Source organism: Notolepis coatsorum (genome assembly GCF_963971535.1).
Source record: "Notolepis coatsorum genome assembly, chromosome: 20".
NCBI lineage: Eukaryota > Metazoa > Chordata > Actinopteri > Aulopiformes > Paralepididae > Notolepis > Notolepis coatsorum.
Window position 1 is genome coordinate 31,635,418 of NC_140184.1, and position 27,927 is coordinate 31,663,344.

The 27,927-nt window shown below is 42.6% G+C and overlaps 1 protein-coding gene across 6 annotated transcripts in view; it reads left to right on the forward strand.

Annotated features, from left to right (window-relative positions):
* uacab (uveal autoantigen with coiled-coil domains and ankyrin repeats b) overlaps positions 1-27,927 on the forward strand; it is a 124,567-nt gene that overhangs the window by 87,956 nt on the left and 8,684 nt on the right. For 2 of the 6 annotated variants that reach the window (XM_084337615.1, XM_084337618.1), the window contains exons 3-17: positions 3,943-4,031; positions 4,669-4,733; positions 10,347-10,404; positions 10,949-11,019; positions 11,523-11,629; positions 15,459-15,640; positions 15,765-15,802; positions 18,235-18,291; positions 18,488-18,595; positions 20,694-20,726; positions 21,924-22,010; positions 22,109-22,139; positions 22,249-22,298; positions 22,788-25,505; positions 25,673-25,825. In XM_084337615.1, coding sequence (XP_084193741.1) covers positions 3,943-4,031; positions 4,669-4,733; positions 10,347-10,404; positions 10,949-11,019; positions 11,523-11,629; positions 15,459-15,640; positions 15,765-15,802; positions 18,235-18,291; positions 18,488-18,595; positions 20,694-20,726; positions 21,924-22,010; positions 22,109-22,139; positions 22,249-22,298; positions 22,788-25,505; positions 25,673-25,825 — 3,847 coding nt within the window. The remainder of the gene's footprint in view (positions 1-3,942; positions 4,032-4,668; positions 4,734-10,346; positions 10,405-10,948; positions 11,020-11,522; positions 11,630-15,458; positions 15,641-15,764; positions 15,803-18,234; positions 18,292-18,487; positions 18,596-20,693; positions 20,727-21,923; positions 22,011-22,108; positions 22,140-22,248; positions 22,299-22,787; positions 25,506-25,672; positions 25,826-27,927) is intronic. The other 4 variants (XM_084337616.1, XM_084337617.1, XM_084337619.1 and 1 more) reach the window with 4 other exon arrangements.

Below are 27,927 nucleotides of genomic sequence, written 5' to 3' on the forward strand. Positions count from 1 at the left end.
ATCAGGAGCTATCTGTAGCTACTGCTAGCCGGCTAGATAACGTTAAGACAACGCCTCAGTGAACTATTTAGTTTAATGGGACGTTTAGTTTTGAACAGTGAGCTAACGTGAGCTAACGTGAGCTAACGTGAGCTATCATGCACTACTAGACTTGCTGGAGCATTTGTTGATATCAGGAGCTATCAGTAGCTAGCCGGCTAGATACCGTTAACAATGCCTCATGTATTAAACTAAAAGTGAATAGTTGACTCTGTCATTTTGTAACAGTAGCTAACGTTAGCTCACGGAGGTCCTAGACTAGACCTGTGTTTACATGGGTGCAGGAGGGGCTGGAGGAGGAGGAGGAGGAGCAGACGCCGCAGTTCCGTGTGTCTGAGACAGAACTCAGCAAGTGAGATCTCCGCTAAGAATTGGATCATGTTTTTCGATCGGTTTTGACGATCTGCGAAAAGAAAGCATTATCACCGATCACCGATCGCATATTTATACTGATTATCGGCCGATAACGATTGGTGGCCGATCGATCGGGGCATCCCTACTACAAACACTAGTGAGAGAGCCCTACTAACACTAGTGAGAGAGCCCTACTAACACTAGTGAGAGAGCCCTACTAACACTAGTGAGAGAGCCCTACTAACACTAGTGAGAGGGCCCTACTAACACTAGTGAGAGCGACTTACTAACACTAGTGAGAGAGACTTACTAACACTAGTGAGAGAGCCCTACTAACACTAGTGAGAGAGCCCTACTAACACTAGTGAGAGAGACTTACTAACACTAGTGAGAGAGACTTACTAACACTAGTGAGAGAGCCCTACTAACACTAGTGAGAGAGCCCTACTAACACTAGTGAGAGAGACTTACTAACACTAGTGAGAGAGACTTACTAACACTAGTGAGAGAGCCCTACTAACACTAGTGAGAGAGCCCTACTAACACTAGTGAGGTGGACTTAATAACACTAGTGAGAGAGCCCTACTAACACTAGTGAGGTGGACTTACTAACTAGTGAGAGAGACCTACTAACACTAGTGAGAGAGCCCTACTAACACTAGTGAGAGAGCCCTACTAACACTAGTGAGAGGGCCCTACTAACACTAGTGAGGCGGACTTACTAACACTAGTGAGAGAGCCCTACTAACACTAGTGAGGCGGACTTACTAACACTAGTGAGAGAGCCCTACTAACACTAGTGAGAGGGCCCTACTAACACTAGTGAGGTGGACTTACTAACACTAGTGAGAGAGCCCTACTAACACTAGTGAGAGAGCCCTACTAACACTAGTGAGAGAGCCCTACTAACACTAGTGAGAGGGCCCTACTAACACTAGTGAGGTGGACTTACTAACACTAGTGAGAGAGCCTTACTAACACTAGTGAGAGCCCTACTAACACTAGTGAGAGAGCCCTACTAACACTAGTGAGAGAGCCCTACTAACACTAGTGAGAGAGCCCTACTAACACTAGTGAGGTGACTAGATGACTATGCGTGCACCTCATGGTACCAAAGCACCTCAAAGGCGCTTAAAACAAAATTACAAACATCACAAAACAAACTGGTCAGACTACTACTTGACCTGAACCCCAGAACCCACCTCACCCCTGCCCACTTTGCCAACCTAGGATGGCTTAGAGTAGACGACAGAGTACAGCAACTTGCAATGGGCCTGGTCTACAAGATACACTATACGACCGGGGTGCCCATGTACATGTCAAAATACTTCCCAAAGGTCAGTGAATACCACAACCACTACACCAGAGGAAGCTCAACAAATCATGTTAAACCCAGATTCGGCTCAAACAAGGGACTAAACACGTTTCGCAATTATGCCACAACAATGTGGAACGCCCTACCCAAAGCTGTAAAGGAATGTGAATCCCTGCCCACATTCAAAACCGCCCTTAAAGAGCACCTACGGGAGGCTGCAATTCGAAACTGGCCACCGTAAATGCCCAAAACCCCCACCACCTCCTAATAGACAGTCTCCTCCCCACCGCATGTATATATTCCCTCCCCGCCGTATGTATATTCCCCTCCCACCCACCCACCCCCTCCTAATGTACAGTCCCCTCCCCATCATATGTATATACTCTGTCAGGATCTAGGGGTAACAGTACTGTATATTTGAATACCGCCTATGTCACAAATGTATCAGTACTAAATACCTATATGTCCCTATGCCATAAATGTCATGTATGTTATGTATGTCATAAATGTCTATATGAATTGAAAATGGGGGACCCTGATGGAAACAAGACAAACGTCTTTCTCAGGTCTGCATCCCCTTAACAATTGTATGTATTGAGCCGTACTGTATTGTACCCATTCTGCAATCTGTTAAATAAAGTTTTCATTCATTCATTCATTCAGGTTGACCTACTAACACTAGTGAGAGAGACTTACTAGCACTAGTGAGATAGACTTACTAACACTAGTGAGAGAGCCCTACTAACTAGGGATGAGTTAGAATATTTGAATTTTCGAATAGTCGATGCCAGTCTCCACATTCAATTGAACTGAAACTGAACATTTTAACTGAATTTAAACTGAAACGGAAAATAACAATATACTTTAACAGTCTTGATAGTCAGGGTAGAGGCTGTACAGTCAAAGTGCAATATAATGCAGTTGAATAGACTCTTTGACCCCAGCAAATCTTTAATTTAGGGCTGGGAGGTATACTGAATATGAAGGTATACTGTCCTGGACTGTCCTGGATGGACTGTATTGTCAAACATGATATATACTGTACATATTGTAAGCAAATATTATTATTTGAAGTTAAAATAATAATTATTTTTAAGAATTCCTTGCAGCAGTATTAAAAACGAGTGTGAAAAAAACAATTGTTTCCACAAGCTAGCTTCCCAATAACAAGGCTTGTGACGAGCGGAAATCCTTCCTTTCCTTTCAGCTCCAATATGTGCCCACTTTGAAATGCTGGAGTTGAATAATCATCTGAGTCATGCATCACTCACTGACACAAGCTCGGTCGAGTAGTTTGTGTAACCATACTGTAGCTACAGGCACTTTTGATTATGATTCGCGTGTTAAGCTATTGGATACATTTCTTCCACTGTAAGGCATAGACTTCTTCTCACCTAGTTTACTCGTAGGGGGTTAATGTGAAATACTGTACTGCTGAAGCGCTCCTTGGCCCACCTTGCGGTAGTTACTTGTTCTAAGGTTGCTGCATATGCTTCTAGAATGCTGATCTTGCTGGTAGCAAGGAGCCAGGCATCAATTTACACTCGGTTCTCTTGTCCCCATATTTCACCCCCGGTTTCCAAGACAAGATAAGATAAGATATTCCTTTATTGATCCCCTTGGGGAAATTTGGGTGTCATAGCAGCATGGGCGAGTGGGGGGGTTACAGGTATGGGCAGGGTAATAGTAGAAAGATATATAAATATAGGCAATACAATTATAGTAAAAATAAACAATAAAACAATTTAATTAACTCTGAATATGAGAATATGATAAAGTAAACGGTGTAATCAAAGGTGCAGATGAGGGTCTGTATACCGGATCAGTTACATGATGCGTTACAATAAATATGGGTAATAAAACACTTTGAATCTGAAAATATATAATACTATGAGTAAGTAAAGTAAACTGTATACACGGGTGCAGTATACACAAGGTACCCTAACTGGCGTGATGCACGTCATACGTTACACGCTGTAGTCTGTGCAGGTTAGGTGGTAAGTGTCAGACTGACACATTCCTAGTAGTTCTCGAGTTCTGCTGCCGAGAACTACTATCACTCTTTCTCTCTCAACCCTATCACTCTTTCACTTGCCCTTCTCTTCTACACCTCCAACACCCCTCCGTTTTCCCCACGGAGTCTCACGCTGGCCATCACTCACGGTCTCTCCTCACGACCTGTCCGTCTCTCCAGGTCTCCTCTCACAATGTCCGTCTCTCTCCCTGTCCCCCAGATTCCACCTCGCTGCCACCAGAGGACACCTGGACTGCCTAAATCTTATCCTCGGACACAACGTTGACGTCACGGCAACCGATGCCACCGGTGAGTTGAGACTGTAAGCGTAGTTCAGGCCACAGATGAGTTACAGTACCTTCTAACCGTGTTTATATATATACAGTATATAGTGATGTACAGTTTGGGCAATGCATATCTACAGTTGGCTAAAGTAAATTAGTAGTAGAGAGACAGTGTTTCTTGGTCAGTTTCCCTTAAACATGGACCACCCATGTCAAGGTCTTTGGTAAGAGCTTGAGGACACGGTAAACACCTAAGGTGTTAGCTTCTTGCCCATACTCTTTAGGTGTAAGGTGGTGAATATAATTTCCACCGAGCCTATTAGGATGAAACCCCAAGTCTTTCTCTGAATCATGACCAAGAACTGTGATCTCCTTAATCAATTTCTCCAAAACAAGTCAAACAAATGGTGTTTTAGCAAGTGTTCCTTTTTTTACATACGCTTTATATTATTATTATAATTATTACGTGAATGTATAATGAATAATAACATGACCTCGAAGTCTTTTAAAGACGGGTATTTTTTTTATTTAATGTATGTTTTGCTTTTGTAATGACTATACTACTGTAGTGTATACTGTAGCACTTAGTATAGTGTGTGTGTATAATGTTCTGTACTGTGATTGTGCATCATTGCTAAATTGTTGCAATCATTGGCTTTTAGGTAAAAATGCTCTCCATCTGGCGTCGAGAAATGGACAGTCCCTCTGTGTGCAGAAGCTGTTGCAGGTAAAGTATAGTCAGATCAGGTCGGAACATTTAAAACGCATATCTGGATAACATGTAGCTCTGCTGTGAAAATAGTTGCATTACAAACGATTATGTACAGAGAGCTTGATCTCTGCTCTCTCACACAACAGATGTTTTTCTACTTTTGTAAAAGTGCAAATAAATCTAACTTTATTTGACACACACACACACACACACACACACACACACACACACACACACACACACACACACACACACGCATACATGTACAATGAGCCTCTCCCCCCTTTTCCCACATTGCAACAAATAGAGTGGTGTTGATATACAGACAGCAGTGAGTCACTGTTGCCACTGCGTAGTCTAGGCAGGTTGTTTTTCCCAGCTAGGAGGGGCACGAGGACAACCTCTGATTGGTAGGCCCTGTTGAGTCCTGATGCTCTGACAGGCATGGGGACAGCCTCTGATAGGTCAACAGTAGGCCCTGTTGAGTCCTGATGCTCTGACAGGCATGAGGGCCAGCCTCTGATAGGTCAACAGTAGGGCCTGTTGAGTCCTGATGCTCTGACAGGCATGGGGACAGCCTCTGATAGGTCAACAGTAGGCCCTGTTGAGTCCTGATGCTCTGACAGGCATGGGGACAGCCTCTGATAGGTCAACAGTAGGCCCTGTTGAGTTGTGATGCTCCGCGGGGGGATTTATGTGTTTACAATGCGGTACTCTCTGCCACATTGTGCCTCCCCAGTATGTTGGCTGACCAGGACGTGGCAGCGGCCCAAGTCCCAACAGAGGTGCTACTGGCGGCGGCGGCTCGTTGTTGGGGGTGTTGACAAGCCTGCCCTCCAGCAAACCTGCCCTCCATTCTTGGTGCCGTCATCGCACTGGAGACACGGCAACTGGACACCCTCTCCCCTCAGCCCCAAGCCTCTGGTCGGGAGGGGGGGTTAGTCCCTAGAGCTGGAATGGATAGAAGGTTATCACTAGAATGACGTATCGCACCCAGACGCACTGTGAGACGACGCTACACAACACTACACTTAAACAGCACAATTTGTCTCAGTGGTATAGGTGAAGCCATTTTAACCTGGTCTCTTCTGGTTAATCTTCTTTGGTACACGATAAGATGGTTGTTGAATTTATGTTGTCATAGAAATGACCAATGTAATGTGTGGACAATGCATGAGACTCAGGAATGTTAATGCACCAAACCATGACTCAGTCCCACGACAACTTTAACAGGAGTGCTGATATTCTGTATGTTAACATTCTTATAGTGTACTAGCCAAATTACTAACCAAAAATCTAAAGATTTAACTGGGAATGCCCTTTCTATCAGTTCTAGCTCTATGGGTTCTCCCACAGTGTAGGATTTCCCTCCTCTACACTCAGCCCGCCCCCCTCTCCTACCCGCTGAGCTCCCTGCTGTCATTTGACCATGCTGCTCGTTTGGGACCTTGTTGCTAGAGAGAGTGTGATTTTTATAGTGGAGTCTGAGCTAGCTTGCTGGCAAAGTAGCCCTGCCCCTTAAGGCCCATGTTGCCATTGAAGCATATCACAGTGTAGAGAGAGAGAGTGAGAGAGAGGCATATCACAGTGTTTTAGCCTGATATGACCTGCTGGCTTCTCATACTGACAGCCGTGTCACAGGAACTAGAGCACTTTGACAGTGTCTCCACAACTTTGACAAAAATTAACTCCAAACTACAAGTTCATTTGGTAACTTTTGACACTTTTGACACTTTTGCACATAGTGTACAATATAATGCACTTGTTTATAAACAATCAACGATAAAACGCAGAAAAGTCCCAAGACTGAGGGACTTTCACAACTAAGTTAATTACCAATAAACCAAAAACAAACCATGGCTTGTGCAAATGTTATGAAATACTATATGTTTTCCAGTTCACTGTCATGATTAATTATGTGCCACTGTCTAGGCTACTGTCACCTGAATTATGACTTTGAGGTATTTGTTTGATGAAATTCGTTGGCTATTTTGAACATAACAGCAGCGACAATAATGTACATTTGGAAAATATATGGGAACACTTCATAAAAAGTTTTTTTGGGGTCTTGCCCTGCTATTGGTCCGATTGCTGTTGCACTTTAAACGGACCTCTCTAGGGTTCACTTGAAAGCAGACCGCAACCACCCCATACATTTTCTTTTGGTGCGGACCGAGTTCTATTTTGGTGTTCACACCAACAAACAGCACCACAGTAAACTCTGCAGGTTTCGACTCAATGGACCAAACAAGGCTTGTGTGAAAGCGGTTATCTGTGGCCCTCTAGTCCAAGAAGGCTTCAAGCTTGTTGTAGCACAGATTGATAAAAAGTAAAACACATTCACAACCCTAGTAAATACAGCAATATAGGCTACATGAAATGCTATGGTAATTGTAGCACAGATTCCTAAAAAGATTGATTACAATCTAAATATGATACAAATATTTAATATTTGCTGTATCATAATAAACTTACAAAGGACAAAAAATACTACTTACAGATGAACCTTATCTATCAACCCTGTTTTAACTAAATAGTTTTACCACACACACACACACACACACACACACACACACACACACACACACACACACACACACACACACACACACACACACACACACACACACACACACACACACACACACACACACACACACACACACACACAATTTAAAAATGTTCAGGAAAAAAAGTTATTCTGCAGGAATCGCACTTTACTGGAATACACAAAAAACGTTGTAATTTGTCTGCCTATTTATGAATAGTTTTCAAATAAACGCTAGATTATCCATAGTATATGTGTACTTATGCACGCTAGAGAAGCGGGCTGAAAAATCTATCTTATCTTATTACTTTTCACCCTCAGACCAAACGCTCACCTACGTTTTAGATTGGAATGAATACATCGATTGTTTTTAACCTGAGAGTGTTGCTCCTACTGTAGCCTTTCCTACCTACAGGGATTTGAGATCATGAAATCTGAACAACATGGTAACCGTCCAGCAGTGAAGTAGTCATAGCCTTTCACTTCACAACCTTTGTGCTAACCTGGTGGATATATATTTATACTGTATACTATATACCCGTGTGCTAACCTGGTGGATATATATTTTTACTGTATATACCTGTGTGCTAACCTGGTGGATATATACAGGTGCAGCTCAATACATTTGAATATTGTGGAAAAGTGTATTTCAGAAATTCAAAACTCTCATATATTATAGATTCATTACACACAAAGTGAAATATTTCAAGCCTTTATTTTTTATAATTTCTAAAATTAACAGCTAATGCAAACCCAAAATTCAGTATCTCAGAAAATTTGAATATTACATAAGAGTGTTCATGTATGTTCACTCAGTTCTTGGTTGGGGCTCCTTTTGCACGAATGACTGCATCAATGCGGCGTGGTATGGAGGCGATTAGCCTGTGGCACTGCTGAGGTGTTATGGAAGCCCAGGTCGCTTTGATAGTGGCCTTCAGCTCGTCTGCATTGTTGGGTCTGGTGTCTCATCTTCCTCTTGACATAGATTCTCTATGAGGTTCAGGTCAGGCGAGTTTGCTGGCCAATCAAGTAAAACAGTAATACCATGGTCGTTAAACCAGTTATTGGTACGTTTGGCAGTGTGGGCAGGTGCCAAGTCTTGCTGGAAAATTAAATCAACATCTCCATTAAACTTGTCAGCAGAAGGAAGCATGAAGTGCTCTAAAACCTCCTGGTAGACGGCTGCGTTGACTCTGGACTTGAGAAAACCCAGTGGACCAACACCATCAGATGACACGGCACCTCAAATCATCACTGACTGGAAACTTCACACTGAACTTCAAGCAACTTGGATGATGTGCCTCTCCACTCTTCCTCCAGACTCTGGGACCTTGATTTCCAAATGAAATGCAAAAAATGCGTCGGGTGTAGCCCATGTCCTGGACACGTCTGCGTGGTGGCTCTTGATGCTCTGACTCCAGCCTCAGTCCACTCCTTGTGAAGCTCCCCGAAATTCTTGAATGGGTTTGGCTTGACAATCCTCTCAAGGCTGTGGTTGTCCCTGTTGCTTGTGCACCTTTTCCTACCACACTTTTTCCTTCCACTCAACTTTCTATGGATATGCTTGGATACAGCACTCTGTGAACAGCCAGCTTCTTTAGCAATGACCTTGTGTGGCTTACCCTCCTTGTGGAAGGTGTCAATGACTGTCCTCTGGACAACTGTCAAGTCAGCAGTCTTCCCCATGATTGTGTAGCCCACTGACCAAGACTGAGAGCCAATTTAAAGGCTCGGGAAACCTTTGCAGGTGTTTTCAGATTAGAGTGTGACACCGTGAGTCTACAATATTTTTTTTGTGATCAAATATCTTTCTTTCTTTTTCTTTTTTTTCTTTCCACATATAACATACAACAAGTCCTGTTGGATATATATTTATACTGTATATACCTTACAGCACAACTGTCTTGTTGGATATATATTTATACTGTATATACCTTACAGCACAACCGTCCTGTTGGATATATATTTATACTGTATATACCTTACAGCACAACCGTCCTGTTGGATATATATTTATACTGTATATACCTTACAGCACAACTGTCCTGTTGGATATATATTTATACTGTATATACCTTACAGCACAACTGTCCTGTTGGATATATATATTTATACTAGGGATGTCCGATATTATCGGCCGACCGATATTATCGGCCGATATCGGCAGTAAAATGTGATATCGGAAAATATCGGTATCGGTAAAATTTTTTTTTTTTTTTTTTTCTTTTTTTTTTTTTTACATTTATTTAACCTTTATTTACCCAGGCAAGCAAGTAAGAACCAATTCTTATTTTATTTATTGTCAAAAGTATGCATGTTGGTTTAATTCAACAACAAGAGATATGTAATGTTAATTTTTACTTTTTTAATTATCATATTTTGCACAGACAATGCTTACATTTAGAAAGCCTTTTGAATGCATCCAGTGAAATTATTAGTTACCTGAAATTATTCAGTTTTTTTGGGGGGAAACCCTGCATATATCGGTATCGGTTGATATCGGTATCGGTATCGAAATTAAGAGTTGGACAATATCGGAATATCGGTATCGGTAAAAAAGCCAATATCGAGCATCCCTAATTTATACTGTATATACCTTACAGCACAACTGTCCTGTTGGATATATATTTGTTAGGGGCGTAATAATGCATCGATTAATCGAAATGCATCGATTCTAATCTGTTATAATCGATGCATCGATTTGAATATGTTAAAAACGATTATAATTGAAATAAAAAAAAATATATATAATTTTTTTTCTAATGTTTTTTTGTGTGTTGTTTTTATTGACCTATAGTCCATTCATGCTGAGTGAAATCAGTTCCCCCAGCCACATTTGTGTATACATTTTATTTGGGGAATTAACTGATAGAAAATGTATAGAAAATTAATCGAATCTAATCGTGTTCAAATGAAGAGATTTCATGATGCATTGAATCATTGCCTGAATAATCGTAATCGAATCATTGTGAGGTCGCATCGTTACACCCCTATTATTTATACTGTATATACCTTACAGCACAACTGTCCTGTTGGATATATATTTATACTGTATATACCTGTGTTATATTGTCTTACAGCACAACTGTCCTGTTGGTAATGTAGACCTGCAAGGGAGGACAGCTCTTCATGATGCAGGTAAGATAACGCCTCTCTCTCTTCTCCTCTCCTGCACAGGACTTGTCATTGAAGGTGATGGTATACTCGTTGCAGAAACAAATTTCAGAAGGTTCTGTTGGAAACAAAATGACACATTTGCGGAAAATAATAATGATTTTCAGTATTACTGCCATATTGAGCCTTTAAGGCTTCGTGGATTATTAGCTAATCAGTTCCCCCACTGTGATTTAGTACAGATGTTGACATAGGGTGCATTGTTTGGCATGCTGCTCTGTAATTAAAGATATTCCCTGATGGGGTGTACATGTTTTATGTATGCACACCACTACCAAATCTCCAAGATAAGAAATACCTCATGACTCACTTTGAAATTACCTTTTTGTGTCCCATGTTGACCTTTAGTAGTCTACTTCTTAAGCCCAGATACAGATCAAGCATCGAGTGTTAAAGATGTACTTTAAACCCTTCTATATTGAATTACAAATTTGTATGAATGTTTTATTTTTTTTATACCAAATGGCTAACGAAATGATTCCCCTCCCTTGTTCTCTACATCCAACAGTCATGGCAGGCTGTTCCTCCAGCGTCAAACTCCTCTGTGACAGCGGAGCTTCAGTAAATGCCAGCGATTTTGTGAGTATTGATTTCCAATTAATTTCACACGGTTGACTACAGTTGGTGAGGGTCTGGTTAGAGGTGTGTCCATGGAAAATCAATGCAAGTGGTTGTGACTGTGGGAAGAGAAATCGGTTCAGTTTTTAATGTCACTTTTTTCGTTTTTTGTCAACTTTGAAGGGTAGAGATTACATGTCTTGTGTGCAAAATAATATATCTTGGTGCACTTGAATTAGTTTATCGTCGTCGTAGTGAATTGAATGGAATTATTTCAAAAGTGCAAGCATTCTGCTAAGTAAAACCATCAGATGCTTTCAACCACTGTTTAGGAGAAGAGAAGCATGTTATTTAGAAATTTCATCTTGTAAGGTTAAATATTGATTTGCAAAAAGAAAAGAAAAAAAACGTTTATTTTGTATTTTACATTTTTCTTTAGTTTCCAGCCTTCTGATATGGTTTACAATTTCTCATGACCTAAGAACTATGAATTGATTTGATGTGTGTGTGTGTGTGCACTCCAGGATGGGAGGACTCCTCTGGTACTGGCCACCCAGATGTGTCATCCACACATCTGTCAGCTGCTGCTGGAGCGAGGGGCAGACATTGCCGTCCGTGACAAACAACACAAGTAAGAAACACCAGCCGTTGATATAGTGAGGCTGTGAGACGTGTAGTAGTGTTGACATAGTGAGACGTGTAGTAGTGTTGACATAGTGAGACGTGTAGTAGTGTTGACATAGTGAGACGTGTAGTAGTGTTGACATAGTGAGACGTGTAGTAGTGTTGACATAGTGAGACGTGTAGTAGATAAGATAAGATAAGATAAGATATTCCTTTATTGATCCCCTTGGGGAAATTCAGGCATCATAGCGGGGAGGGGGGGGGGGTACAGGTAGTAAAACAACACAGTATACAGGTAGTAAAAAACAACACAGGCAGTGTAAACAATTTGATCAATATGGTCAATATAATTTACTATCTGACTAGCTGAGGAATATTCACATTATTCACAGTGTCACATAAGGTGCAGTATGCATGAGGTAGTGTTATAATTTACTATCTACTGAGTATACATTATTCACAGTATCACGGTATCCACTGAAATATACATTATTCACAGTATCACAGTATCACAGTATCCACATAGGGTGCAGTAAGCCTAAGGTAGTGTAGGTTGTCCTCCTTGGGTTCCTATAAGTCCCAGGTCAATGTCTGGTAGCAGTCGCTGCCGCTGCCCCCTGTTGTGGAGCCTGGAGGCTGCTAGTCGCTGCCCACTGTTGTGGAGCCTGATGGCCGCTGGTATGAAGGACTGTCCGAGGCGGTTAGTTGAGTGTCGGGGGGGAATGAGTCTGTGGCTGAACGAGCTTCTCATCTTGACTAGCTCGTCGTAGAGGGGGTGGTAGGGGTTCTCCATGATGGCAGCCAGCTTTCTTATCATCCCCCTCTGCCATCACCTCTAGTCTAGGTAGCTCGACTCCCACCACGGAGCTAGCCTTCCTCACCAGCTTGTTGAGCTTGACATAGTGAGACTGTGAGATGTGTAGTAGTGTTGACATAGTGAGACTGTGGGACGTGTAGTAGTGTTTTTTTTTTTTTTTTTAACTTACATTTTTATTTGCATTTTTGATTTACAAACATCTCAGACAATACAATTAAACAGACAGAAACAATAAAGAAAAAATTATAACATCCAAAAGAATAGTGATGTGAAAGTGGTGTCCGATACCGATAACCGACATTAATATTGCTGTTCTGGCCGGCACCGACCTCCACCGATGTCGACATCTCTGCACAGAAAACACTTTTTTATGATAATCAAACAAAGAGCTACTTTCCAAAACGCATACTTTTTTTTTTACTTTTGTAACTTATTTTCAGAAATTACTGATATTTTGAAACAAACAACACAAGTAAGAAACACCAGCCGTTGATATAGTGAGGCTGTGAGACGTGTAGTAGTGTTGACATAGTGAGACGTGTAGTAGTGTTGACATAGTGAGACGTGTAGTAGTGTTGACATAGTGAGACGTGTAGTAGTGTTGACATAGTGAGACTGTGAGACGTGTAGTAGTGTTGACATAGTGAGACGTGTAGTAGTGTTGACATAGTGAGACTGTGGGACGTGTAGTAGTGTTGACATAGTGAGACGTGTAGTAGTTTGACATAGTGAGACGTGTAGTAGTGTTGACATAGTGAGACGTGTAGTAGTGTTGACATAGTGAGACGTGTAGTAGTGTTGACATAGTGAGACGTGTAGTAGTGTTGACATAGTGAGACGTGTAGTAGTGTTGACATAGTGAGACATGTAGTAGTGTTGACATAGTGAGACTGAGACGTGTAGTAGTGTTGACATAGTGAGACTGTGAGACGTGTAGTAGTGTTGACATAGTGAGACATGTAGTAGTGTTGACATAGTGAGACGTGTAGTAGTGTTGACATAGTGAGACGTGTAGTAGTGTTGACATAGTGAGACGTGTAGTAGTGTTGACATAGTGAGACGTGTAGTAGTGTTGACATAGTGAGACATGTAGTAGTGTTGACATAGTGAGACATGTAGTAGTGTTGACATAGTGAGACTGTGGGACGTGTAGTAGTGTTGACATAGTGAGACTGTGAGACGTGTAGTAGTGTTGACATAGTGAGACATGTAGTAGTGTTGACATAGTGAGACATGTAGTAGTGTTGACATAGTGAGACGTGTAGTAGTGTTGACATCGTGGGGCTGTGGGACGTGTAGTAGTGTTGACGGATGTCTCGTTCTGATTCCACATGGTGCTCAAACACAAGTTGAATTTTTAGGCCTTCTCAGGTGGACCTACTTTTCTCACTAATAAAACAATTTACCTACAGTTACAGTAGGGGTGGGTGGTAGAGATTTGACCGGATGTACTGGTAGAAGGCTACTTTTAGTTTTTTTTCACATTTACACATGTAACACACAAAGCTAGCGAACTGCACATTATTATACAAATATAATAAACTAGTTTGTGGGAAAAGACACGTAAAAAAGTTGGGCCATTATTGGAAAAAAAAACGAGTAGTGCAACGAAAACTTTGACGTAAACAAACGCATGCGTGAAGTGGAGGGCAGTGAGCGTGGTGCGGGAGCTCCCGTTCCCAGTGCAAACAAAGAAGAAGAATCAATTGGAAAGAGAGGTGCTTCCGAGCGCACCTGAAGTAGGCAACACTGTGTAAAACTGGTGAAATGTAAAAAAGATCATAAGTCATATTTGTTGAGCTTTTCAAATGAGTCGGACCTTTGCAGGCCAAAGTCAGAAGAATCAACAGAGAATCAAAGGACTGGCTGGTCAAGGATTATCAAAAGTACATGCCCAAGAAAGACCCTGGAAATAATGTTATCAAGCAGAACGAGACCAATGGCTCCATGTATTCTCTATGCTATCAAGCTAGCTATGAGATCCATGCAGACAGTGCTGCTCAGTGTATCGTAATTATTAAGTATTATGACTGAGTTATATGTAAACAATGGAGTCGGAACGTGCTCTGCTGGACAAACTGATTACACCATTTATTAATTACCACAAGCATTTTTCTCTGCATTATTTTCAGTAAAAACCCTAACCCTAAAAAAGGGTTTCACATCGGCCAACATACCGATGTGTCTGCGACAGACCAATATCTTTATGCTTTATGCAGCCATTTAACACAAAAGGAGGACACTCATGCATTGCAAATCAAATCGGAGTGATGCACAAAATAACTTAAAAGATAATAATTTAAAACAATGAATAAAGTGCATGAAATAATAGGGGAAAGAAAACGTTAGGAACTTGTTACATTCACCCACACAAGGGGTGAGGACTCACCCCCCCCGCCCCCCCCTCTCTCTCTCACACACACACACACACACACACACACACACACACACACACACACACACACACACACACACACACACACACACACACACACACACACACACACACACACACACACACACACACACACACACACACACACACACACACACACACACACACACTCACTCTCCCAGCTCTCTTTCTCTCGTGCCCCTTCCTCATCTCTCTCTCCTCATCTCTCTCTCTCTCTCTCTCTCTCTAAACGTAAATCTTGCCTTAAAAAAAAATGGTGGCGTTAAAATAATTGTGCGTTAATAACACGTTAACTTTGACAGCCTTAATATATATTTATATTATGTACGCTTTTATACAAGCTCCTTGTGTGTGTGTGTGTGTGTGTGTGTGTGTGTGTGTGTGTGTGTGTGTGTGTGTGTGTGTGTGTGTGTGTGTGTGTGTGTGTGTGTGTGTGTGTGTGTGTGTGTGTGTGTGTGTGTGTGTGTGTGTGTGTGTGTGTGTGTGTGTGTGTGTGTGTGTGTGTGTGTGTGTGTGTGTGTGTGTGTGTGTGTGTGTGTGTGTGTGTGTGTGTGTGTGTGTGTGTGTGTGTGTGTGTGTGTGTGTGTGTGTGTTGCCCTCTAGGACGGCTCTCATCCTGGGCTGTGAGTACGCCTGTAAGGACGCAGTGGAGGTGCTGCTGAGGACCGGGGCTGATGTGACGGCGGTAGACGGCCTGAGCCACGACTCCTACCACTACGCTCGCCTCAGCAAGAACCAGGAGCTTGTCGCCATGGTCAAAACATACCTCGACAATGCTAACAGAGGTCAGAGCAATGACATCTTGCCATGTGTTCTATGAAGCTATGTTTGTATTTAAGTAGAACATGGTATCTGGCTGTAGGTGAATAGAAAGCTAAACATCAGTTTTCCTTGCTTATTTCTTCATAGCGAAAGAAGCAGCCAAGATGGAACAGAGAAAACGACAGGTAACCCAACAGCTTCTACATCTATAACACCAACCGCTTCTATATCTATAACCCAACAGCTTCTACATCTATAACACCAACCGCTTCTATATCTATAACCCAACAGCTTCTACATCTATAACACCAACCGCTTCTATATCTATAACCCAACAGCTTCTACATCTGACTTTAACACCAACCGCTTCTACATCTATAACCCAACAGCTTCTACATCTATAACACAACCGCTTCTACATCTATAACACCAACAGCTTCTACATCTATAACCCAACACCCAACAGATTCTACATCTATAACACAACACCCAACAGCTTCTACATATATAACACCAACAGCTTCTACATCTATAACACAACAGCTTCTACATCTATAACACCAACAGCTTCTACATCTATAACCCAACAGCTTCTACATCTATAACCCAACAGCTTCTACATCTATAACACAACAGCTTCTACATCTATAACACCAACATCTTCTACATCTATAACCCAATAGCTTCTACATCTATAACACCAACAGCTTCTACATCTATAACACCAACCGCTTCTACATCTATAACACCAACAGCTTCTACATCTATAACACAACAGCTTCTACATCTATAACACCAACAGCTTCTACATCTATAACCCAACAGCTTCTACATCTATAACCCAACAGCTTCTACATCTATAACCCAACAGCTTCTACATCTATAACCCAACAGCTTCTACATCTATAACACCAACCGCTTCTACATCTATAACACCAACAGCTTCTACATCTATAACACAACAGCTTCTACATCTATAACACAACAGCTTCTACATCTATAACACCAACAGCTTCTACATCTATAACACCAACAGCTTCTACATCTATAACCCAACAGCTTCTACATCTATAACACCCAACAGCTTCTACATCTATAACACAACAGCTTCTACATCTGTAACACCAACAGCTTCTACATCTATAACACAACAGTTTCTACATCTATAACACCAACAGCTTCTACATCTGACTTTAACACCAACCGCTTCTACATCTATAACACAACAGCTTCTACATCTATAACACCAACAGCTTCTACATCTATAACACCAACAGCTTCTACATCTATAACACCAACCGCTTCTACATCTATAACCCAACAGCTTCTACATCTATAACACCAACCGCTTCTACATCTATAACACCAACCGCTTCTACATCTATAACACCAACAGCTTCTACATCTATAACACCAACAGCTTCTACATCTATAACCCAACCGCTTCTACATCTATAACCCAACCGCTTCTACATCTATAACACCAACAGCTTCTACATCTATAACACCAACAGCTTCTACATCTATAACACCAACAGCTTCTACATCTATAACACCAACCGCTTCTACATCTATAACCCAAAAGCGTTCCATAGTCTAGAAAGATTCCCTTCTGTTATTTTGACATGTCTCCATAGGGTCGGTGAAAATGGTAGTCAATAAAGTCTTTTTGATTTACCGCGGTGATGTGTCTTGTCTCTTATGCCGGGCAGAATTCCTGGAGCTGTAATCGCATTAAAGTACAGGAAAAAGACGATTTCTCCATTCATCTGTATGTTACCATGGCAACGGCCGGCCTGTCAGTGTGCAATGAGACGGGGGGGTTTATATAAAAAGTTTAGAAGAGCCTTCATGCATGAGCTGTGTCTTACTGCTGTTGTTAGTGCAGAGAGCACACTGTACTGTGACCACAGCGACAGGAATCCCCCCCCTGCATGAGAGACAAGACACCAACACATCACGTGGTCAGTCAAATTGACTTTATTTGACGACCATTTTCGTCAGCAAGCTATTGTTTATTTCTCAATGTGCCGCTTTCAGACCCAATGGAGAGTATGTTCCATGGGTCTGATGTGTCGGGCTACCCTGTGTGTTTCCTTGTAGAGATTTATATTTATTGTGGGGCCTCTCAAGTTATGCATGTAGCATGATCTGAATAGAAACGGCCTGACATTTGGATGGCTATTTTGTTTCATTGTTGAAAAGGTGAAATGGCTTACAGGTTTTACTTGACAAGCCAGTGCTATGATTTGACATTTATGAGCGAGATAATCACCTTATCACTAGGGGACACTGAATATGTTAAACACCTCAGTGAATTTCCTGTCCAAAGTTATCCAAGTTATGACTGTAGACGAGCTGATGGCTTCATGTTATTCATCAGTCTTGCATAGCATACAGTAATCACTAAAAGCACTGTATTCCTTCCCTTTTGAATACTGTAGTTTCACTGGGTAAGTGGGTATTGTACAGTAATAATGCGTTTCCCCTGTTTCACATTGGTGAATGAGTGCCATCTAGTGGCTGTCAGGGAGAATTGCAGATTGACCTGCATAGCCATTGACAAATTGGGATGTCCACAAAGGTGATGATAAAAGAGAACCTATTTTTCTCCCAGCAGTCAGTGGAGATGTCAGGGGCAGTTCAGGCTAATATAAGGGATCAGATCATACACGTGAGTGCCTTTTCACCCTTGATCCTTAACTATATTAAAGACTTGTACCAGTCCTTATTGCTCCATGGGAAATGTCTGAATGCACTGCACAGTCTATTCTGCCCACCAATATGTGGAAATCTATAAAGCTGAGCTGAGACTCTGTCATTTGCATGTTGATATGAAATATTGAGTTCTGATGCTGTGTGTGTATTAGGATCTGGAGAGGCAAAATGAGAACCAGCAGGAGACCCTGAGGAAGTTCCACCAGGAGCAGAGAGCTTTGCTGGACAAAGTCAACATGCTTCAGCAACAGCTCTCACAGGTACACAATACAACACACCACAATATGAGCTGCAGGTGACGGCTCACACTGCTCTTGCTCAGCATCACAATTCCCTGTGGACCAGATGGATCAAAATGTTAGTATGATCAATAAACTGTTATGATCATCCATGTTCAGAGACCTCCAGTGACACTTTCCAACGCACCTGTGCTTGAACTAGTTGGATGGGGCCATTATATCTCATTGTATTGACAATTTGCAATAAGTTGTTACCATCAGTTTATGCATAAGTAGGTGCTAGAAAATATGCACTTGATGCAACATGCTTAGTTTCATCTCTCTCCACTGTCCAAATAAAATAAAAAATGGAGGAATCTGGAAGAAATAATTGTGTTTTGATGAGCACAGCAGTGGCACTATCTGAGTAAGATACTTCTTAGTATTTGATCTAAGATGATGGTTATTTTATTGATATACTTAGTTGGATCTAAGATGGTTATTTTATTGATATACTTAGTGGGAGTTAAGTATACTGAGTAAGATACTTCTTAGTATTAGATCTAAGATTGTTATTTTATTCACAAATACACAAATGTGCTGATTCACTCACCATGAAATTGAATACGCTGGTGGTTCCCTAACTTTATATACCGTAAATCCTCAAATATAGGACGTGTCTTCTATTTACCTCCGCTGCAAAGAGCACCAGGCCTTTATTAGCGAGAGGCAGGCCTTAATTTCTAAAAATGACACTCATGGACATAATCCCTTCATTTTCAGACTTTTATAATATTATTATTATTATTATTATTATTATTATTATTATTATTATTATTATTATTATTATTATTATTATTATTATTATTATTATTATTATTATTATTATTATTATATATTTTTTTAATAAGTACCGGTACATTGTCTGTCTACATTTATTTAGACTAGCATTGGTATTTAAATATTGAGTGCAGTTGAGTAATTGTGGGATTAACGTAATTCACACACTGAAGTTGGAACTGTCTATACTAGGTTGTGGGGTCCGGGGACGGTTTAGCGTGTGGTACCTTCTCGACTTCCTCCGTCGAATCGAGTTGTTGACATGCAGTAGCTTTAGCTACTAACGCTGTCATAGCATCATGATCTCTAATGTGTCAACTGGACAACGCCAGCCTCTCCTGCCAACGCCATATAGATAGCGAACGTTAACGTTTGCAAACAAAGTCAACGTCATCCAGCTGACACCACATATCTAGATATTATGACAACGTTAATGTACGGTAGTCAGTGTAGCGGGAGGAAGCACTTGATTTCCATTGGCAAGAGTTTCTCATTCTATATCACGGCACGAAAAATAAAAATAATACTTTTTTTGCGACCTTATAATAGAGACCGGCCTGTGTTTGTCTAAATGCATCAAACCCCCCGGCCATTATGAGAGGCCCCTCCTTTATCGGAGGTCCCTCCTCTATTTGAGGATTTACGGTAGGTAAGTCACACACCAACAGCCATTGTTTAAAAGCGTTCAGCTAAATGACAAAATGTCAATGTAAAATGTAAGATGTATTCATCAGCAGGGTGGTCATCAGCAGGGTGGTCATGATATCATTCTGTTAACATCAGAACAAAAACGGCACCAAAATCAAATGTTCTCAAACTCACTGGCATATATATTAGGTCAATAGTACTCTGGAATGCTCTGCCGAAAAACATCTTATCCACAATACATAACAAAATTACTTTCAAAAAATATATTAAGAGATATCTTGCAAACTTGTTATGTAACTGTTATCTGTGATTTTTTTTATTTGACTGGAATGTTAGATTTTATAATGTATATTTGTATTCATTTTTTATTTATGTGTTTTGTTTTATTTTAATTTGTATTTTTAGTTGTACATTTGTATTTGTTTTGTCCAGGACCCCATGAAGACTAGAGGCTCTTTCATGTATCTCTAATGGGGATCCTTTAATAAACATAAACATAAACGCCCATGGAACTGAAGGTATTGATTGATGAGGTTTAACCATGAAACATCTAAATGATCAGTTCTGGCCATAAAGCGGAAAGATATACTGTGTACTGGTGTAGGTGGCGATTATAAAAACCTGCCATTGATTCTAGATTTATGATCTGCAGGAAAAGATGACCGTGGAAGACATTCACAAAGAGGTAGGGGATGAAAACGAGAATACCTGAAGTGATGGTGCTTGAAGCGGATTGTGTGCATCAGAATATACAGCAGTATGCTTGAGCATGGAGGAGATACTGTAGTCTCCCTTCTCTTCCCTTTCTTTAGTTTCTATTATGTTGGGTTCTATCCATCTCTAGATATTATTTTTATTTTTGTATTATTAACTCTGTGCCATCGCTTAATGCGCCAGAGGGCGCTATTACGCCATCGCTTTAATCAATGGGGGGACTGCAAGATTTGCGGGTGCTTAAAATATATCTTATATTATAGCTATGGGTCTAATACACCCGTCGATTGTCCGTGAGTTGCTTCCAGTCAACATGTAAAAAACTGATTGTTTTTTCATCCGTACATTTCCGTTTTATACCGTTTTGAATATGAAGATAGTTTTGGTGATTCTTAGTAATCCCAGGAAAAGACGCGATAATAGCCCTTTAGTGGAATACACTAAACACGTTGTCATTTTTCGCCTTATTATCTAATCATCCTGAAATCAACGCTAGATTATCGTTATTATCCTTCCTCATGCAAGAATGAAAAGGGCCCTGGAGCGCGGCGCTCCTCCGCCACCTCCTCCCACTCAACGGCACACAGCGACACACACACACACAGACAGCCGCGATCGGGGTAGAAAGAAATATCAAATCAACGCAAGATTTTATATATAGAGTCCTTACCTGGTATCTGATGTAATGCAAAAGAAATAATCCAATTATCTGAACGCCATTCCAAATACTGCTCGTGGAGGTCCGTCCCACATTACCGAGCGTTACACATGAACGAGCGGGCGGGGTTAGTGTACCATGCCATCGTTGTAAAGGCCTGCCTCGTCTGAGTATTTAAACACCGCCCGCGCGGCTCAGATCGGCCCTGAAAAGAAACTACACCATTTCTAATAGAGTGCAATACCAACTGGAAGGCGTAGGTGGCGGTATTTGCCCTTTTGCGAGCTCAGACCCATTCCCAATGATAACATCAGGCTGGATGGATGAAAATGAATGGATATAGCTAATAAAAGAAATAACGATTAAAACCTGAGTATTCTCGTGATTGGTGCTGAACGGTTGATGAGTTAACCCGACTTTTCTCGTGGCTGGAGTTGAATGAGTTAAAATGGAACAAATACCTCTTGTCTTTCTAACTTATTTAATGAGTGTTTGTGTTTTCTGAATCAGAAAGAGCAGCTGAAGGTCCTGCTCAGTGCGAGAGAGGAGGGGACGCGAGGCCCAGAGACGGTCAAGGTCCAGCTCAGGAGCACCATGGTCAGTGGCCTAGACCTCTGCTGTCATTATTGCTTTATATTTATATGGATATGAGGTTTCATGAATGTAATGTGGATGAATATCCTTGGTCTTTACAGGGGGACTACTCCGGCCAGTCTGTGATCAAAGGTGATTTTCTTCTTATTATTATTATTATTATTTTATTTTATAATGGAAAAAGATTGATATCTGAGAGATTGAATTTGATGATGATATTTGGGTCTTTATCTCTTTTAAGCAGGAAAAGAACATATGTTGGTCAAACAGCACAGCTTGGATTCTGCTCAGGTAAGGGTTAGGGTATGTCTGGGTTGGTATTGCAGCTTCTGTGGGACTGTGGATGCAAACTGTAACTGTTAGCCTATACACAGTCCAGGCAGCCTCTGTCAGTGACAGATGGCTTATAGCAGCTCTGAACCCAATACAAGCTGAAACGATCTCTCTGCCCCTCAGCAAAACAGATTTATAATTTATTAACTGTGCTAGCTGCAAGACGATTCACCCTTGGCTTAACTTTTCAAATGGGAGGTAAGATTTATTTTAGTTGTTGAACACTATCTTTTTAGTAACTGTATTCTGTGATTTCTTTACATTATAACTTATCTGAAGCTGAGGCACACTCAAATTCTTTTGTGAAGGAATATTACGAAGCAAGTATAAACTCTTCTGCCCTCTTAAATGCAAGGGCCTTTTTTCCAGAGATATTTATTTAATTTCTCTGTATCATATGCATGTGGGTGTGGGTGTGTTAAAAACGCATTCGATTTTTCCCTGTAGATGCTCCAGTCTGCCGGCACGTCTCGTTCCATGTCCAGACCCCTGGAGCTGGGCACACCCAGTGTGGCCTGGGACCTGCCTGGTGAGATGGACACCCTCCGACGTGAACTTGAGGTGTTGCGGAGGAGGCAGCAGGCGGCTGAGGATGAGACTACTCGGCTCCAGTCCGCCCTGACTCGAAAGAATCAGGATTGTCAAGAACTTGTCAAAAGCAGAGATACGATCCAGAAACAGGCTGACCTGCAGGTCCAGGAATTGGAGGAGGCCCTCGGGGACGTCCAGAAGAGGATGCTGGACTCGGAGTCTAAAGTAAAGCAGCTACAAGCCCACGTGGTGGCAGTCAAAGAGCACCTGGGAGGCCAGGCTGCCGAGGAACTCCGTGCCCAACTCCAGGACATCAAGTCCAAATATGAGGGTGCTTCAGCCGAAGTGGGTCGCGTCCGCAACCGTCTTAAACAGAGCGAGAAGGCCTTAGAGGAGTACAAGAGCAGTGAGGGCCAGCTGGCGACCGAAGCAGAAAGGCTTGGCCAGGAGCTAGGAGCTCTTTCTGCAGAGAGGGATGAACTAGCGGAAGCCCTCTTAGAAATGGAGACCCAGTTGAAGGAAGCCCCGACTAGGCAAGGACCCACAGTGCCAGCGGAGAAGTTTGACAACATGAAGAATCTGCTAACCAACGCAGTGGATGAGAAGGAACGGCAGATCGCTGAGCTGAGGGAAGATTATGACCGCGTGCTGGAGGAGGTGGCCGAGCTCCACCGGGAGCTGGACAACCCATCATCCAAGGGAGTGAGCGTGTCTGCTGAGGAGCACCAGAGGATTAAAGCAGCCCTGGAGGAGCAGAGTGCCTCGCTGAAGAGGAGGCTGGCTGATGTGACTGCCAAAAGCCAGGCATTGATCCATGAGGTGGAGGAGAGCGAGGAAGAGAGGGAGATACTACGAGAGCAACTCGACGAGTTCAACAGTAGAATTGAGGCAGATTTTATACCCCTCAAGGACCACGAGGACGTTAGGATGGACATGATAAAGGCCATGGAGGAATTGGAGGACAAGCTTGAGGAAGCCAGCGAACGGTACGGCAAAGCAGAAGCACAAGTCCACCAGCTTCAAACCGAGAGGGCCTCTCTGCACGAAGATGTCACCAGTCTCCAAAGTGCCAACGTCGATGCAGGAAACCGCCAATGTGAAATGGAGTCCCTGACGTCTCGAAACACTGAGCTGGTGCAGGAGCTAGAGGTCGTCCAGAAGAGGTGCGAGGACCGGGAGAGAGAGCTGGCCGAACTGTCGGCACAGAGCGCGACTCTGAAACGGAGCCTGGAGGGCGAGTATGTGCCCAGGCGGCAGCATGAGGAAGTGGAGATGGAGCTTAACGCCGCTCTGGAGAAGGCCAAGGCCGACATCTCCAAGTTGGTAACTAAGGAGAAAGACAGTGGATTGGAGTTGAGGAATGTGAAAGATGGAAGTGCCAAGTTGAATGAAAAGTTGGAGAAAGTTCTATCGGAAATGGAAAAGGAGTATGTGAGCCGAAAGGACCACGAAGCTATGAAGTTCAAGCTGAGTGCTGCTATAGTTGAGGTAGAGAACAGAGAGAAAGAGGCGTCGGCGAAGTACGAGTCCGCACAAGAGGAAACCATGAAGCTTAACCAAGAGTTGGAGGCACAGAAGAAAGAACTTGATACAATACAAGAGGCCATCCAGTCCAAGTTTATCCCACTGACGGCTATCGAGGAGAGAGAAAAGTCTTACAGTATCAACTTGAAGGACTTGACGGGAAAGCTTTCGGAGGTGGAAGAGAAGTATAACAAGGAGAAGTCAGAAGGAGAGCGCAACAAACAGGAGAAAGACAAATTGAAAGTGGAGTTGGAATCTGTTCAGCAAAGACTAGAAACTGGCTTAATTACCAGTGAAAAGCACAAGGAAGTAGAGGAGAAATACAAGGGCAAAATGGAGGAGTTGACTCTGAAGTTGGTTGACTTAGAGCAACAGTACAAGGAGGTAACAGTCCAGAGAGCTGAACTCAAAGAGCAGAATTCCCTCTGCAACACTGAGATCCAGAGACTCCAGCAGCGCATGGAGTCAGAGTTGGCCCAGCTAGAAAAATACGAGGCTGAGCATAGAATCTTGCGGGACACCATTCATCAAGCCCAGGTTGAGTGTGAGAAGGCTAAGGAGGCGCATCATGACGAGGCCCAGCGGGCTTGTGCCTTAGAGAAGGAGCTCCAAGGACAGTTTGGAGACAACACCACCCTACTCCAGCAGCATGCCCAGGACAAAGAAGCCCTGGAAGCTGAAGTGGCTAAGCTCCATCTGGCCCTTCGTGAGGAGGAGGAGAGTAGTGCCCAGAGGGCAGAGGATGTGTCTGCCCTGCAGTCAGAGCTCCTCCAAGCCACCCAGGCCCTTGAAGAGCTCCGTGATAAGGAAAACCAAGTAAATCGGCTGAGGACGGAGAAGCAGCGATTGGAAGAGGAGGTCACTGACCTGGGCAACAAGCTTTCTGTGGTGGCTGAGCAGTGCGAGGAGCTTCATCGGGAGGTAGCCATGGCTAGAGAACGCGAGGGTGGGGCCAGGACGGAGATGGAGGCAGTGCAGGTGAAAAGCAAGGCAATTGAGAAAGAGATTAAGGAGCTCAAGGAGAGGTATGATGAGTCACGCAGCACCATTGGAGACCTGCAGAGGAGGATCCAGACATCAGCCCAACAGACTGAAGTCAAAGACAAGAAGGTAGAAACCATTCATGGTTTAACTTCTCACTCATTCTTTCACTTAACTAACTTATCAGAGATCTTTCTTTTTACTGATATGTTTGTTGATACTGAATTCGGCATTTTAAATGGATGATAAAGCTACAAAGGTTGGGTGTCGTTAACGTGTGTGTGTATCTGTCTCAGATCACAGAGTTGTTGACAGATGTGGAGAGGCTGAAGCAGGCTCTGAATGGTCTGTCCCAGCTGGCGTATGCGGGCAACGCGCCCAACAAGAGACAGACGCAGCACATTGATGCCCTCCAGGCCCAAACCAAGAGCCTCCAGCAGCAGCTGGCTGTAAGTAGACCAGTGCACCCACACACACATGCACACACACTCAGTCACACATGCACACACACTCGCAGTCACGCACACACATGCACACACACTCAGTCACACATGCACACACACTAACAGTCACGCACACACATGCACACACACTCAGTCACGTACACACACTCACTGTCATGCATTGCACACACACTCAGTCACGCACACACACTGTCACACACACACACATGCACACACTGTCACACACACACACATGCACACACACTCAGTCATGCACACACTCAGTCACACACACACATGCACACACACTCAGTTACGCACACACATGCACACTAGTGGTCTGCAAGGGCCTTGAAATAAAGCCTGAGCCCTGCCCGAGCCCTTGAACTTGAGGCCCTGCCCGAAAATAAGCCCGACTGTAAATAATATTTTAAGCCCTAGCCCGCTGAAAACCCGAAAAAAATTATTATTATTATTATTATTAAAATATAATTTTTTTTGTATTTGTTTTAAATATTCGAAACACGGTTTTATATGAACGTAATAAATAAACAAAACTAAGAAGCATATACATAGCCTGTTTCGCAATGCCGTCTCTCCCAGTGCTCGCTTATATCTCTGACTCACACATCAGCCTCGTAAAATGTATTGAAGGCTATAGAATCTTCTTTGACACGCACACACACGACACACAATAGCCTACTCAGTCAAACAAACAAACAGAAAACCGAAATCAGATTTCGAGCAGAGCAACGTAATGAAAATCACAACAAAACAGGTAGCGAGTCGAGACCCAGCAAATAATAACATCACTCACCAGACGTCAGCAACGCGTTGAACACCGTTAACAAAACCGGCTACATACATCCCAAGAACAAATTAAAACGTTCGCCAACTGGCTATATTCCAACACAACCAATCGAGTTGAACTTGTCCCCTAGCTGACTTCTCCCTGCGCGCTGCAGTCCAAATGTTTCTCTTGCGCAAAAGAGAAAGCGAATCTTAAAACGAAGGTTATCCTATAACCCTAGTTATATGAAGAAAAGTAGGTGCTCTTTAAGAGCGATTTTGAATGTGGGTAGGGATTCACATTCCTTTACAGCTTTGGGTAGGGCGTTCCACATTGATGTGGCATAATTGCTAAACGTGTTTAGTCCCTTGTTTGAGCCGAAATCTGGGTTTAACATGATTTGTTGAGCTTCCTCTGGTGTTGTGGTTGTGGTATTCACTGACCTTTGGGAAGTATTTTGACATGTACATGGGTACCTTAGTCGTATAGTGTATCTTGTAGACCAGGCCCATTGCAAGTTGCTGTACTCTGTTGTCTACTCTAAGCCATCCTAGGTAGTCAAAGTGGGCAGGGGTGAGGTGGGTTCTAGGAGTAAGGTCAAGTAGTAGTCTGACCAGTTTGTTTTGTGATGTTTGTAATCTTGTTTTTAGTGCCTTTGAGGTGCTTTGGTACCATGAGGTGCAAGCATAGTCGTAGTACCCTTGAATGAGTGCTCCTGCCAGAGTCTTCAGGGTATTCTTGTTTACCAGAGAGGAGATCCGGTACAAGAATCTAGTTCGTTGGTTGACTTTTTTTATTACCTTGGATGCCATTTTGTCACAGGAAAGATTTGCCTCTAGGATGGACCCTAGGTATGTAATTTCATCTTTCCTTGTGACAATATTGTCACCCACTGTAACTGAGAAGCCGTCTGTCTTGCTGAGTTTGTTATTTGATCCGAAGAGAATGGACTCTGTTTTACCCAGGTGTAATGATAGTTTGTTATCAGCGAGCCACGTGCAGATTCTGCCGAGTTCTGAGCTGAGGGTTTTTTCAACCTGTAATTTGTTCTTGTCAGAGACCAGCAGGGCTGAGTCGTCCGCGAACAAGAACAAGTTGCAGTCACAAACTGACGACATGTAATTTGCATAAATTAGGAACAGTAGCGGTCCTAGTATGCTTCCTTGTGGAACACCACAGCTCACTGTGAGGGGGGGGGATAGGGTACCGTTTACCTCCACCATCTGTTCTCTCCCCTCAAGGTAGGATTGCATCCAGCTCACTGATAAACTATGAAAACCAATAGCTTTTAGCTTGTCAATCAGAATGGAGTGATTGA